This window comes from Tamandua tetradactyla, chromosome 11, assembly GCF_023851605.1.
Source record: "Tamandua tetradactyla isolate mTamTet1 chromosome 11, mTamTet1.pri, whole genome shotgun sequence".
NCBI classification, from domain to species: Eukaryota; Metazoa; Chordata; class Mammalia; order Pilosa; family Myrmecophagidae; genus Tamandua; species Tamandua tetradactyla.
In genome coordinates this window covers 93,904,751-93,921,094 of record NC_135337.1, presented here as the reverse complement: position 1 = coordinate 93,921,094, position 16,344 = coordinate 93,904,751, and the positions used below count along the sequence as shown (strand labels likewise).

General features: G+C 46.4%; 1 protein-coding gene across 1 annotated transcript; it reads right to left on the bottom strand.

Moving 5' to 3' along the window:
* Nucleotides 1-12,099: 12,099 nt before the first annotated feature.
* On the bottom strand, nt 12,100-13,038 carry OR1I1 (olfactory receptor family 1 subfamily I member 1). The gene has a single exon (XM_077119627.1). It carries the CDS (start codon nt 13,036-13,038, stop codon nt 12,100-12,102), a length of 939 nt encoding a protein of 312 aa, XP_076975742.1.
* Between the last annotated feature and the right edge of the window lie 3,306 nt (nt 13,039-16,344).

Here is a 16,344-nt window from a genome sequence, read left to right as displayed (position 1 = left end):
CGCGCCGCCCCCCCCGCCCCGCCCTCCCCGCCCCGCGCCGGCAGGAAGCGCATTCCCGGAATGCTTGGCCCCAACTTTTTCCTTTTTTTTTTTTTTTCCTTCCCCTTCCCGCGGCCCGAGCGGGCGGTGCTGGGAGATGTAGTCGCAGGGGCCCAGACGGAAGGGGCCGGGGGCCCCCGGGCTGCCCTCCTGGGCTCGGCTCGCAACGGCGGGGGGCGCCGTCGTAGGCCCCGGCCTCGCCCGCCGCCCTCGGGGTTCGCCGCCCGCCTTTCCCCGCGGCCGCTGCCACAGCCTGGTCCCAGCCCGGCGGCACCCGTGCCATGGCAGACCCCCAGCCCCACCCCCTCCGAGCCTCTTCTCTGGCCTCTCCGAGGACCCCCTCCCCCGCGCCTCCCATCCCCCTGCTGTTGTGCAAGCAGACACCCCCAGACCTAGTGGCATATGGCGGCCGCTTTATCATGCTCAGGGATTCCGGAGTCCAGGATGGAGACAGAATACCGCCGACCTTGCCCGTCCTCACTGGGGACCCCTGCTATCTACTTGGGGGACTACAGCCACCTCCCTGTGTGACCTGGGCTTCCTCCTAATATGGCCGCCTGCGGGGGGGTACTTGGACTTCGCCCATAGGCCAACCAGGCTCCAAAAGTGAGCGAGGCAAAAGAGCATCGCCTTTTTTGACCCGACCTAGAGGTGGCGCTGTGTTATTTCCCACTCCAGATTCAAGGGGAGGGGACCTGACCCCCACCTTTCAAGATGATGTCAGGCCAGCAGATGTGGGATGGGAGCTAGCCTTGTGGGCCTTGGGCCTTGCATTCCATTCTCCACCCACTGCCCAGAGCGGACTTAAAAGCTACTTAAAAGGTGAAATCAGATTGCGGTATGCCCTCCCCACCCCCACCCCCCAGAACAATCTCCCCACAGCCACTCACCCCACAAAGAATTCGAGCCAGAGTTTCAGGATGACTGACAAGACCTCCAGCCTCCTCTCCTTGGCTCACCTCCCTTCCATTCCTCCTTCCTAACCAACTGTTTCTGCCTCAGGCCCTTTGCACCCGCTTTTCCCTCTGCCTCGGACTCCCTGGATTTTCCGAGGCTGCCTCTTTCCCATCCTCAAGGTCAAATGACATCTCAGAAAGTGCCAGGTGACTGCTCAGCGCTGTTTGGTCATTCTGGTGTCACCCTGTCTTCTTTCTCCCAACCCTTGTCACAGCTCAGGACAGTATCGGTTTGTCCTATCTTATCTGCTTCCTGGTGTAGACAGGATCCACCGGTCTTGTTCCTTGTTTAATGTTCAGGCTGGAGGCCAGGGACCAGGGGCCGGAGGCCTGGACAGAAGAGACGTGGCTAAAATGTGTCACAATGGAGGTCTCGGCATACATCCTCTTCAGAGCCTGCTGGACTTCTTAAAGGTGTAGATTCATGTCTTTCATTACATTTGGTGAGTTTTCTGCCAATATTTCTTCGCATTTTCTTTCTGCCTCTGTATTAGTCAGGGTTCTTTAGGGAAATAGAACTAATGGGAGAGATCTGTTAACATGACATTTTATAAAAGTGTCTCATGCAACTGAGGATGAACAAGTCTACATTCCGTGGGGCAGGCTGGGAACTGGCAATTATGACAAAGGTCTTCACTGAATTCCCAGGAGAGGCTGGCTGGCTGAAGTAGAGACAAAAGTTGTCTCTTCTGACTCCTGGAATTGTCACTCCTCCCCTAAAAGATCCCTTCAGCCAATTGGGTCACATCCAATGGATTACAATAAATCCAACTGACTGGATTCTCTCATTGTGGAAGACTCTCTTAGTTGACTGTAGATGTCATGAGCCATAGATGCAACCAATTGACTGATGATTTCAGTCCATGAAATACCAGTGCTTGCCTGATCAGACAACTGGGTACCATCACCTGGCCAGGTTGACACGTGAGTCCAACCATCACAGCTTCCTTCTCTCTCTCCTCTCCTCCAGGACCCCCATTCTGCATCCATTGGTATGTCCAATAGTGAGCACAGGTCCCTTAGGGCTGTTTTATGGCTGTGTGTCTTTGGGAGCCTGGAGGCGGGGTGGGGCACATCTTCCCTCTTCCTCAAGAGAACTCTGCCCAAAGCAGAGAGAGAAGGAAGGTCAAGACAAGATCTCTTTGCAAGTCCAGGGAAAGGCTGCAGGACTGGGGTCTTTTTTGGGGTACGGAGCCTTAGATAGTTGGGGTGGGGTGGGATGGAGGTGAGAGCGGCCGTTGGCCGCACTCATATCATAGCAAACTTCTCGAAACATTGGATGAATGGATAAGGTTCAAAAACACTCACCTCCCACATAAATCCTACTATTATTATTATATTTTGTAAACACTTCGGAAAGGCTTCCGACTCTTTCTTTTGCATTTATGTGCTCACATGTAGCTCATTTAATCCACAATTGGCTATTAATCTTTCTCAGGAATTAGCAAGTCTCAATAAGCGAGAGCCAACATCTACAAATATCACAAAATGGCTGTGAGCACTCAATTTAACACCTACTGGTGTTTGTACAATCATTCACTTAGATTTTGTTAGTTGCAGTTCAGATTTCAGAGCCTCGGCATGTGTAATTTTTCCCCGCAAGCATTCTCACTGGCTTCTGAAAAGCTGCGGGTGGACGTGCTGTTTTCTGGTGGCCCATGGATAAACCATCCTCCAGCAAATACAGGGATTTGTGGGAAGAAGACAAGCAGGAAGAGGGGGCCGGCCAGGTTTGAGTGAAGCTCTGTCCTTCTGCAGCAGGCAGTGGCGGTTGGTGAGAGCACCCCAAGCCCCCAGTCCTTACCCCTTATCTGAGCTACTCTGATATCTGAGTTCTGTGCTCAATCCCCAGCAGTCCCCACGAGACTGAGGTCCAGCTGCCCCTGGTAGAAATCTTATTAACACTCTCTCGACCGAATTCCTTCCCTTACTGATTCACTTTTCCAGTGTTTTCTGCGATCACCTCCCAAATAAACAGCTTCCCCTGGATGCCTTCCCTCACAAGTCTGGGTTTCTGGGGGAGCCCAAATGTAGACATTCTCTGTGGACCTCCTCCTCTGTCCAAAGCAAAGAATGACATCTGCAGTCCTCAAGGCTATGGGGCTCAAGTGTGTTTTGGGAGCTGTTGTAGTTTGCAAGCTGCTGGAAAGCAGTACACCAGAACTGGAAGGACTTTTTAAAAGGGGAACTTAAGTTACAAATGTATGGTTCTAAAGATGTGAAAATGTCCAAATTAAGGCACCAGCAAGAGGTTACCTCCACTCAAGAAAGGCTGATGCTTCAGGAATGCATCAGCTGGGGAGTCACGTGGCTGGCATCTGCGGCTCCGTTGCTTTCAGCCTCTGTTCCTATGGGTGTTCCTTAGTTACTTCTTCAGGGCTGGCTTCATCTCTGGGCTCCCCTTGGATCTCTCCAGATTCTGGCTTGCTTGGCATCTCATGGGAAGGCACATGGTAGCGCCTGCTGGGCTCCAAGCATATCCAAACATCCGTGTCTCTGCTCTCTCTGACAGCTCTGAAGTTTCTGTTGGCTCTCCTTTCTCAGCTCTGTTGTTTCAGACTCTCTCCTGAATGTTTCCTCTTTCAAAGGAGTCCAGTAAACTAAACAAGACCCACCCAGAATGGGTGGGGTCACATCTCCATCTAATCAGAAGGTCCCAGCCACATTTGGGCTCATCTCTGTGGACATAATCGAATCAAAGTTTCTTCTCCACAATAGTGAATCGGGATTAAAAGAAAGGCTGGCCCCACAAAATTGGATCAGGATTAAAACATGGCTTTTCTGGGGTACATAATCCTTTCAAACCAGCACAGGGGCTAAGACTTTCCTCCTGCCAGCCCCCCCCCCCCCCCGCCCCCGTGTCCTCCGTCCCTGGGGAGAGAAGTCAGAGGAGATAGCTCAGCTTCCTGGGTTTGCCGTAACAAATCCCCACAAACCGAGTGGCTTAGGACAACAGAGGTTTATGCCCTCACAGTTCTGGGGCCGGAGGGCTGAGTTCAAGGTGTTGGCAGGTGCACGCCCCGTCTGCAAGCTCTAGGGGAGCGTTCCTCCTGGCCTTTTCCAGCTCAGGTGGCCCCAGCATTCCTTTGCTCATGGCCACATCACTCCATTCTCTGCCTCCGTCTTCCTGAGACCTTCTCCTCCTCTCCCTCTCTTGTCTCTTATAAGGACACATCACTGGATTTCAGGTCCACCCTAAATCCATGATGACCTCAGCTCGAGACCCTTTTTCCCAAAGAAGGTTGTATTCATGGGTACTGGGGTTAGGGTGTAGACATGTCTTTTTTGGGGGCGCTGGGTGGGCACTGTTCATCCCCCAAAGATTGTGAAGCAGGCCCCTAGCTTCACCAACCCCCTGTTGTCATTCCCAGTTTGCCCCACACCCGAGACTCACTAGCATCCAGAAACTTCCAGGGTGAGGTGCTGAGTGCTGCAGCCTGCAGAGGCCTCCTGGCTGGGGATCGGACATCCAAGGTGCCGGGGAAGAGGTGGCTGCCCATAGCTGCCCATCGTGGTGGCTGTGGGGAGCTGGAGGGAAGGTGGCCGTGCCCTCATGAGGCGGCTTCCTGGGGCAGGGGTGGGGTCTCACCTGGGATGTCCTCTCCTGTTCTGCTGTGCAGTCATGGGAAAGTCACGTTTCCTGTCTGAGCCTCAGCGTCTGAGGCTCTAAAATAACTTTAAATCACCCAATACAATCCCATGTGGAGAGCAGGAGGGGTTATTGTGGGCTGTGGTAGTTTAAAGTTGTATGCACCCCAGAAAAGGTCTTGCTCTTTTAATCCATTCCTGTGGGTTTAGGCCTGTTGGTGTGGGACCTTGTAATTAGGTTTTTTCAATTGAGACGAGATTAAGTGGGTCTTAATCCACTTACTGGGGTCCTTTGTACGAGGATAAAACACACATGGCAACTAAGAGACGCTCCTGGGAAAAGCCAGAGATGCTGAGACAAACACCCAGAGAAGGTGAGAGAAGAAGCCACAGATGGAGAAGCCAGAAACTGAAGCAACGAAACTCGGGAGAGAAGGACCAGCGAAACCACCGTGTGCCTTGCTCTCTGATGGAAGAGCCCAAGCTCACAGGAAACTGCCTTCCGAGAAGGTGTCATCCTGTTGAACCTTAATTGGGACCTCTTGACTGCCTTAGAATTGTAAATTTGTGAGTGACTCAGTCCCCTTTGTAAAAGACCCATGCATTTCTGGGATATTGCATTTCCTTCCTTTTGTTCTCCTGGGGTTCAGACCGCCTCACCTGTCACATCTGGTCCTTCGTGCTCTCCCTGCCTCTTGTCACTGCCCTCTGTCCATCCAAGCCGGCAAATTATGGTCCATGAGCCAAATCCAGCCCGCCACCTCTTTTTACCCTGCCCTTGACCTAAGAATGGTTTTAAATGGTTGGCAAATCAAAAGAATACATGTCATGACTTGTAAAATGACCAGAAATCCAAGCTTTAGCATCCACACATAAAGTTTCCTTGGCACGGAGCCCCACCCTCCCCGCTGATGCATCCTCTACTACAGCTCTTGGGCTGCCAGGGCAGGGCTGAATTCTTGCGAGATCAAACGGCCAGTAAATCTCAAAATATCGACTGCCTGGCCCTTTCTAGAAAAAGCTTGCTGAGCCCTTATCTACAGTATAGTGCCCCAGAGGGCTCTGCTCGCTTTCAAGGACAGATTACACACGAGGCAGTTAGAAATGGGTCAGTTCACAGTTAAGCTGGGGATAACTGGGTCTGAACCAGACCTTTCCCTTCTTTTTGTGACATGGCACTATCGCCACCTGGTGGCCACGTCCTCTAACTGTAGCTTCAATTCTTCCAAGCCAGGTGAGATCATCTTCGGACAGTGTCTGGCGATGGGAATCCGGTGCAGTTCTCAGGTATCTCTGATGGAAGTTCTACTTCGGGTCCCAAACTAGGACAGGAACCCCGCCCCCCTTCTAGCCCAGGGGGCTTCAGACTCTAAGGATCATATAATCCCCTCAGGGGATGATGTTCAAATTTATGGTTCAGTGTCTGAGATGGAGCCTGTATTTCCAAGAAGGTCCTGGTGATGACAATTCTGCTGGTTCACGGACTGCGCTTTGAGGAATGAGGTCCTGCCGCTTCTACAGAAATGGGTTCAATAAATATTCTGTAAATATTTCAAGCTTCGTACTGCCTCTAGAGATCCACGCTACTCAATTCTGCCTCTGTAGCGTGAAAGCTGTCATAGATGATTCATAAATGTGTTCCAATAAGACTTTATTAAAGGTCACTAATGTTTGGATTCCCTATTGTGCCAGCTTGAAACTGCTGTATACCCCAGAAAAGCCATGTTCTTTAGCCTTCATTCAATACTGCTGGGTGGGAGCTTAATGATGGAGTTGTTTCTATGGAGATGCGACCCATTCATTGTGAAAAATAGCATATATAAAAAAAGCAGTTGTGGGTGGGACCTTTTATTCTTTTTTTTTTTTTTGGTTTTTAAAAAGGAAAGTTTATTAAGTTGTTAGTTTACTTTTCTAAGGTCACAAAAATGTCCAGATTAAGGCAAATCTATAAAATGTCCAAAATAAGGCATCCAGGGAAAGATATGTTGGTACAAGAAGGCCAGTGATGTTCAGGGTTTCTTTGTCAGCTGGAAAGGCACACGTTAGCTTTCTCTCCAGGCTTCTTCAATAGCTTTCCCCCTTTCTCACCATTTCCCCAAGGGGACTTTGAAAATACTTTTTCACTCACTGTTCAAATTACTCTGGGATTTATTGGGGCATCACTCTGGACAAACCTGCAAAATCTTATGCCCTACTCAAGGTTCCATGTACTTATGCTGTTCGACTAAGCTGTCCACATAAGTTATATTAGGAAATGCACTAGTCAAAATATAAATTTTGCACCAAATAAACATTTTTTACTTTAGTCTCACACATAAGTTAAAATTTTAAAATAATAATTACCATCTATTTTCAACACCGAGCAGTAATGACATTCTTAAGTTCTTCCTCACACAAAAACATTTAAAAATTTTGCTCATTTAGTCCCTATCATTATACACTCTAAGCATTCCTAGATTATACCATCTCAGTCTTTATTATCTATCTTTCTTTCTGATTTCATTTGTGCCCCCAGCCCTCCTCCCTCTATCATTCTCACATTCAGCTTCATTCAGTGTTTTAACACAATTGTATTACAGTTAGGTAGTATTGTGCTGTCCATTTCTGAGTTTTTACGTTCAGTCCTGTTGTGCGATCTGTATCCCTTCAGCTCCAATTACCCAATATCTTACTCTATTTCTATCTCCTGATGGTCTCTGTTCTTAACTGAAATTCTCCAAGTTCATTCACTAATGTCAGTTCATTTCAGTGAGACCATACAGTATTTGTCCTTTTGTTTTTGGCTAATCTCACTCAGCATAATGTCTTTAAGTTCCATCCATGTTGTTACATACTTCATAACTTTATTTTGTCTTACAGCTGCATAATATTCCATCGTATGTAAATACCACAGCTTGTTTAGCCACTCGTCTGTTGATGGACATTTTGGCTCCTTCCATCTCTTGGCAATAGTAAATAATGCTGCTATAAACATTGGTGTGCAAATGTCCGTTTGTGTCCTTGCCGTCATGTTCTCTGAGTAGATACCTAGCAATGGTATTGCTGGGTCATATGGCAATTCTATATTCAGCTTTTTGAGGAACCGCCAAACTGCCTTCCACAGTGGTTGCACCATTTGACATTCCCACCAACAGTGGATAAGTGTGCCTCTTTCTCCGCATCCTCTCCAGCACTTGTTGTTTTCTGTTTTTGATGATGGCCATTCTGGTGGGTGTGAGATGAAATCTCATTGTCGTTTTGATTTGCTTTTCATTTTTCTTTAATTGTGAAAAATGACATAACAAAAAAGCAATACATTTCATAGGACACCAAGCGATTAGTTGTGGAACAGAGCTTGGCATGGGTTACTATTCCACAATTTTAGATCTTTACTTCTAGCTGCTCCAAGACACTGGAGACTAAGGGAAATATCGATAAAATGATTCAGCACTCATACTCATTTGTTAAATCCTGTCTTCTCTGTATAACGCTGCCTTCTCCTTTGATCTTTCTCCCAACCTTTAGGGGTACTTGGGCTATGCCTATTCTAGCTTTTCCAAGTTGGAAAGGGCTGTCGATAATATGGGGTCAGGGGATGGAACTAGTTGATGTTCCGGAGAGGCTGGGCCCTCGGGTGGGACCTTTTGATGAGATGGTTTCCATGGAGATGTGTCTTCCCCCATTCAAGGTGGAGCCGCTTGCTGCAGCCCTTTAATGGGGAGTCATTTTGGAAAAAGCTTTAGAGCCCACCCAGCCAGAGACCATTGGAGATGCAGAAGGAAACTGCCCCCACCCTGGGAATCCTTATGAAATGAGAAGCTGAGAGAGGAAGCTGGCAGACGTCACCAGGCGCCTTCCCACTGACAGAGGAGTCTGGATGGCATCAGCCTTTCTTGAGTGAAGGTAACCTCCTGTTGGTGTCTTAATTTGGACATTTTCAAGGCCTGAAAACTGTAAACTTACAGTATTTCGTTTCTGGTATATTGTATTCTGGCAGTGTTAACAAACTAAAACACCCATAGTTTTCATCTGTTATGGAATATTTTTCCTTTGAATTTTTTTCAACCATTGGAAAATGTGAATCTACACAGAGCTCAGTGCAGGCCCTATAAAAATAGGCTGGGGACTAGATCTGGCCCTCGGGCTGTAGTTTGCTGACCCCTTGTCTGGACAAAATGCTGCGTGGCTGAGATCTGGGGCTCTAGACCAGGTCCTGTGTTTGAAATTTGGCTAGGATTTATTAATACCTTCCCTTTTGAAGCCTCAGCTTCCTTACCTGTAACAAAAGGGAGATATTACTTGCTTTGTAGGGTTGTTGTTTAATATTTAATGAGCTAACAGAGGTAGATAGTAGACCAAAGGTTAAAAGGGTGAGATGAATTTGGAGTTCTTTGCTTAATGGGTGCAGAGTTCCTGTTGGAGGTGACTGGAGTTTGGGAATGGATGTTGTGATGATGACACGATATTGCGAATGTAATCAGTACCACTGAATTGTACACTTGAAAGTGATTAAAGTGGAAAATTTTAGGTTTTCAAGAATAAAATTAATGAAAAAACCCAAAGAACTGTACAACACAAAGAATGCATCCTAATATGAACTAGGAACTATAGCTAATAATAGAACCACAGTAATATTGATTCATCAGTTGTAACAAAGGTAGAGCATGGATGCAAAGTGTTAATAATAAAGAAAACTGGGTATGTGGGGTGTTTGGGGATTCTAGACTTTCCACATGAGTTTTCTGAAGGTTTCTAACTGCTTTAATTAAAAAAAATAATAAAAAGATAAAATAAAAATTTCGGTTGTATATGTATTATTACAGTAAAGAATTTTAAAGGCTATAATGAGATCATTTGTATAAAGGGCTTAGCATCCTTCCAGGCGCATGATAAACTTCAGCTGTCATTATCACTGTTGTCATTGTATTGATACCCCAAAAATGAATCCAGGGGGTTCAAACCGTCCATCTTTTCCCCACTTGGAGCCCAGAGCACGTGAATGGGAGAGGAAGTAGCTGAGCTTGGCCTTTCCCCACGTCTCCTAAACTAACTTTCTGTGCATGGCCGGCCACGGGACCCGCCGTTGCTGATCACGCCTGTAGAATTGAGTTGGGTTCACAGCCAGGCATCGGACGTCACGGGGGGCACAGAGACTTTGAATCTGGACTCTGGCCTCTGTCCTCAAACTGTGGTCCACGTCGAGAGGCTACTCTGGAGGTCACTCTTAGGCAAGCCTCATTTAGACATTGTACCTATCCTAACCTGCCAACCCCCAACCAAAACCATTCCAGCCAATTCTAAAGAACACCCAGGGCAATGTATAAGAGTCTATAAATGTTCCGTGCACTAGGGTAACTCTCCAGAAACCTACAACCTCCAAATGGGTCCCAGATAAGTCCTGAAACCTAGAGGGCCCAGCCTCTCCAGAATATCAGCTAGTTCCATCTCCCTAACCCATATTAGTGACAGACCCTTCCAGCATGAAAAAACTAGAATGGGCAGAGCCCAAATAACCCTAAAGAGTGGAGAAGGATCAAAGGTGATGGTGGAGTTATACAGAAAAGGTAGGATTTAACAAATGAGTATAAGTGTTGGTCATTATATTGATATTTCTTTTAGTCTCCATTGTCTTGGAGCAGCTAGAAGTAAAAACCTAAAATTGTGGTATTGTAACCCATACCAAACTCTGAAATCTGTTCTACAATTAATTGATGCTGTGCTTTGAAATGTATTGCTTTTTTGGTGTCTGTTATGTTTCACAAAAAAGAAAAAAAAAGTCGATTGTGATAATAAATGCACAGCTACACGATGATACGGCAACCATTGATGGCCCACTGGATGGATACATGGGTGAATGTATAATATTATAGCAATAAGAAAAATTGTGGCCCGCGGGCTCCCTGCATTAAGGCTTCCTGGGGCCTTGTTAGAAGGCAGACTCCAGGACTCCCTCCCAGAATCTCCAGAACCAGGTTCCGGTGTCTCCTGCGACCCCTGGGGGCCCCAGGGGGACTGATGGTGATGGCAATTCCAACCGAAAGTCACGGCCACATGAGGAGGTCTCCAGGCCCCCTGCAGGACCACCGCTGGTGGCTGCCACAGTGAAAGGTGAAGGAGCTGACCTTTTGAGTCCCTCCCCAACTTGCTTTGGGGGCCTGATGAGGTAACTGGTTGATACAGAACCTGCACGTGTCTTTATCAATATAAACATGAGAGTAGCTGAAAGTGCCGGTTGGAAGCTGCTGTGTATCCCAGAAAACCCTGCCCTTTAATCCTCCGTCAGTATTGTGGAGTGGGATCTTTGGGATTGGTTCCATGGAGATGGGACCCACCCAATTGTGGGTGGTAACTTCTGATTAGGAGGTTTCTATGGAGATGTGTCACCACCCGTTCCAGGTGGGGTTGCCTACTAGAGCCCTTGAAGAGGGAGCCATTTTGGAAAAAGCTTTAGAACCATCAGAACCGACAGAGTCCGCACAGTCAGTGACTGTTTGAGATGGAGAAAGAAAACACCCCTGGGGAAGCCATTGGAGAAGCCTGGAGAGAAAGCTAGCAGATATCACCATGTGCCTTTCCAGTTGAGAGAGAACCGAACATCATCAGCCTTCTTGAACCAAGGTATCTTTCCCTGGATGTCTTAATTTGGATACTCTTATACCCTTGCCTTAATATGGACATTTCCATGGCCTTAGATCTATAAACTTGCAATTATTAAATTGCTCTTTTTAAAAGTGGTTCCGTTTCTGGTATGTCACATTCTGACAGTTTGCAAACTAGAAAGCCTTATATCTCAACAGACTAGTATTATCCACATAGCAATCCTATAAGCCTGATACCCCAGAGAGGGGTAATTTAAGGCTCCTTTGAAGTCTGCCCTGTTGTCTGATCTTCATGGGGATAATAAGTCATGGGGGAAATGGATGCGTCCTCCTCCATGCTCCCCTTACAATTCCTTCACTCATCATCACGTTGTTGTGTGATGATTTCTTTAGGTGCCTCTCTTCCCCATTGGACTCAGCTCTTTTAGGGTAGGATAGGATGGCTGTCCCTGCCTCTATCAGCCAACAGTGGCCTTGGGACCAGAAAGGCCAACTGTTATGGGTGGTGAAAGGCATGTTCGAGTCCTAATGCCCGGTCCTGTGAACGGGACCCTTTGTCGTATTGGGTCTTTGAACCTGTGCTTACTTAGGATGGAGTAGGTTGGGTCCCAGATCCAATGTGAAGGGTGACCTTATAAGAACGGGAAACTTGGGGAGAAGACATGGGGAGAAGACCATGTGATAAAAGTGGGGCAGAGACTGTAGTGATGCTTCTATAAGCCAAGGAAGGGCAAGGATGTCCGGCAAACACCAGAAGCTGGAAGAGAGAAGGAAGGACTCTCCCCTACAAGTCTCAGATGGAGCTCGGGTCTGATCATGCCTTGATTTTGTATCTCTGACCTCAAGAACTGTGAGAGGGTACATTTCTGTTGTCTGAAGCCACCCAAGCTGTGTGCCTAGTTACACGAACTAAGGTAGCACCTCCAAGTTTTTCTGCTCTAGGTCTGGGAGGCCATTTTCCCAAAGAGCTTCCTGAGAGCCGCCTTCATATCCTTGTTCCTTAGGCTGTAGATGAAGGGGTTCAGCATGGGGATAACCACGCCACACATCAGGGCGGCTGCTTTGTCTTTCCAGGAGGAGGTAGGAGATGTGGGCTGTAAGTACACGGCGAAGATGGTCCCATAGAAAAGCGTCACTACGGTGAGGTGTGAGCCGCAGGTGGAGAAGGCTTTCCACTTCCCCTGAGCAGAGGGAATCTTGAAGACGGCTCGGAAGATGCAGATGTAAGAGAGGAGGATGCACGAGAGCGGGCTGATACCCATGATGACGCCAAAAGCAAGGATGAACAGCTCGTTGGTGTGCGTGTCTGAGTGGGAGATTTTCAGCAGGGGCATGAGGTCACAAAAGAAGTGGGGGATTTCGGAGCCAGGCCTGAAGGTGAGTTGAGCCATGAGACAGGTGTGCACCAGCGACTGGAGGTTGGTGGCCACCCATGGCCCTGCCACCAGCAGACCACACGCACGGGGGCCCATGATGACTGAGTAGCGCAGTGGGTGGACGATGGCCACGTACCGGTCAACGGCCATCACGGCAAGGAGGAAGCTGTCCATGGTCCCAAACAGATGGAAGGCATACAACTGGGCAAGGCAGCCCGCAAAGGGAATGGCTCTGTGCTGGGTCTGGATGTTGCCCAGCATCTTGGGGACGGTGGTGGAGGAGAGGAAGACGTCCACAACAGACAGGTTGGAGAGGAAGAAGTACATGGGCGTGTGGAGGTGGGAGTCGGTGATGGTGGCCAGGACGATGAGTAGGTTCCCCGAGACGGTGACCAGGTACATGGACAGGAAGAGCCCAAAGAGGAACGTCTGATGCTCTGGATTTTCTGAGAGCCCCAGGAGGAGGAATTCCAAGACTGCTGTTTGGTTTTTTGGTTCCATGGGCTACTGGGAAAAAGGGGGAGCAACATGAAGTGGGGTGTCAGAGATGAGGTCCTGGGCTTTCCATTGAGCCCTGCAGGGGTCTATGAAAATGCATTGCATCCTTATAGTAAATATCTTTTTCTTAAGCCTTCTTCATTGAGGTTACCCCAAATCAAGCCATCCATGCCTGTGCTGGCTTGAATCCGTTACGTACCCAAGAAAAGACCAGGTTCCTTCAATTCCTTCGTGTGGGGGCAGACCTATTTTAGGTGGGACCTTTTGGTGAGACTATTTCAATTGAGATGTGACCCAGCCCATTCAAGGTGGGTTTTAATCCTTTACTGGAATCCTTTATGAGAGGATAAAGACAGAAAAGTCCCCAAAGCTTACCCCGGATAGGGGAAGAGAGAACCCACAGGAGCTGAGAGCCACTGAAACAAGAAGCTAAACCCAGGGAGAAGGATGAGAAGACATCACCATGTGCCTTCCTATGGGTCAGAAGGACCCCGGATGCCAGCAACCTTTCCTCAGAGAAGGTATCTCCTCATTGATGCCTTCATTTGGACATTTTCACAGCCTTAGAATTGCAACTTGTAACTTAATAATTCCGCCCATTTCAGGCAGCTTTAGCAAACTGAAACAATGCCTGAGAGAGTGTCTCAAAGATCTAAGTTAGTTGCTTATGGATAACGTGGATGTTGTTTATAAACAGCTTTATCCCACTTCGGAGGAATGGAGCTTCACAGAAAACCAAATCAAGCAGAACCAAACTTGATTTGGTCAATGGGAACTTGGTCATCTCTTTTTCCCCCTTCTCTTTCTTTCCCTTTTATCTTTTCCCTCTTTTCTTTCCTCCTTCCCTCACTTTCCCCCTTCCAGCAGTAAGATAGAATTTTAGTGTCAATTTTGTGTTAAGGACTAGAGATAGAAAGATGTCTACCACTCTGCCTCTTCTTCCAACTACCCCCCAATTTATCGGGGGCACCTTGCGGTTATCCCCTGAGATACCCTCTTGCTCGTAATGGTGGCCAATATTGAGTAAGTATTTATCAGTTTGCACAGGTATATAAGTGTGATAATACAAACACGACTTTCACATTTTAGCTTATGGTGAGTATGTGAATTGATTCACCAGGGTTTACTGGGGACCGTGACCTTCTCTGAGTGTGGGTCCATCGATGGGGAATCGGCATTGAGTTTTTTGCCTAAACACAAGCCATAAATTCCAATTTGTTTCTTTGACATGGAACAAGACATGAAGACTCCTTGAGAAACAGTCTGGGCACAAGATCCTTTTTATGTTTTCCCAACTTCACACCCAAATTGTTTTTAGTTACCTTGCTCACATCTAATGTAACAACATTTTTTTTTTCTTTTTGGCAGGGATTCCTCTCAATTAAATCTTTCCAAAGCATTCAAGTTGGATTTCATAAAAATGAAATCCAATTCAAGTTGCCTCCCTCCCTCCTTCCTCCCTTCCTTCCTTCCTTCTTTCCTCTTTCTCTTTTTCACTTTTTTCCCTCTTTCACTTGTTGTTCTTTAATTTATATATTTATTTAATTAAATGATATGATATAATCGCAGCAACAACTATAACCAGCTTAAAAGCATAAACAGACTTGGGGTCACTTAAAATGACTCAACTCAGCTGATAAGATCAGAGGTGCTTGGGGGAGCCGGTGAGGAGGCTTCTGACTTAACATTCAGTCGATACATTTAGGAGGAAATGGGGACCACGAATGAAACCAGTACGGTGATTAAGTGGAGGTTTTAGCAGAACTTTTTTTTTTTTCACATGGGCGGGCACCCGGAATCGAACCCGGGTTCTCTGACATGGCAGGTGAGCATTCTTGCCTGCTGAGCCACCATGGCCCGCCCTTTAGCAGAACCTTTACGGTAAATATGTGAAAATCTGGAGCTTTAATGCCAATGGCCTTTTGGAAGCATGTTTGCCACCAGCAGTACATTTGCAGGAAGGACCAAGAAAATGTAAAACATTTAAATCTCCTAGACAGGTCATTAATGTCAATTGAAATAGTTTTGCGCCTGCAGTAAAATATACATGGTTATATTATGCCAAACAGTTGTTAAAAAAGGTTTGTTCGAAACAAAAATTTGATTTTTCTGTAAACTTACAACTACTCTAGTTAAGAAAACAAGAGAAAAAGTATCTGAGACATAGCCCAGACTGTTCAAAGCAAGCTGTTTTCATAAACTTGATAAGAATGTGCTTAAATGCCTACTTAATGGAAAACAAAGTCTGCTGTGCTCTTATTTCTGTAATTGATAGGATAAGAAAAGCAAGCTTATAAATAACATTCTGATATGAACTATTACAAACAAATTCTGACTCAAATGGTGTATATGTGAGAGTGAGATTCAAGAAACGTGAACTCAGGCAGGCTCTGATAATATGCTCATTCATCTATTTAATGTTATTTTATTTTAAAAATTAAATTAAATTAAATTTTTGATGCTGTACGGTGGGGTTCACATTTCATTCCTTATCCACGTGACTATCCCATTATCACAACACCATTTGTTGAATTTTTTCTTTTTTCTTTCTTTTTTTTGGGGGGGTGGGGGAGCCGCATGGGCTGGGAATCGAACCTGGATCTCCTGGGTGTCGGGTGAGAAAATCTAATTGGTTAGCCCGGGTTTTATTTCCCCATCGATTGAAAGCTAAATCTTTAGTTTATTCTAAGCCATTTGGAATCAGGGGCTGCTGTTGGACTTTGCATTTGATATGGCAGTTTGGGACTTAGGGATGCTCAAGTCAAAAGCCCAGAGAAACAGGTTTTTACTGTACTCACGTGAGACCTGCAAATGCCTGGCTGCCTTCACCCTAAGTATGTGCCTTCATCCTTCACTAAACTTATTGAGCATTATGAAGAAATCGTAAGTGCCAGACACTAACGATTTCTTTCTTTTTTTCTTTTTTTAAATTTTCTATTTTGAAATGTTTTCAAACTTGCAGGACAATTGCAAAAATAATGCAAACCCCACACAGAGAACTCCAGCGTAGCTGCCACCCCAGACATCAAGATCAACCAATTCTAACATTTTGCCATATGATTCTGTCTGCCTTTCATCTCTCTCTCTCTCTCTCTCTATATATATATATATATATCATCTCTATCTATCTATCATATCTATTTATCATTCATCTATTTTCTGAACATTTGGAGCAGTTTGCACACACCATACTTCTATTACTTTCTTGTGTGATCAATCGATGATAAAGAGAAGAACACAATGGCTCAACACACCAAATTTTTGTGAAACTTTCACATTATCTCTTTCCAGCCAAGGGAGGATTTTTCT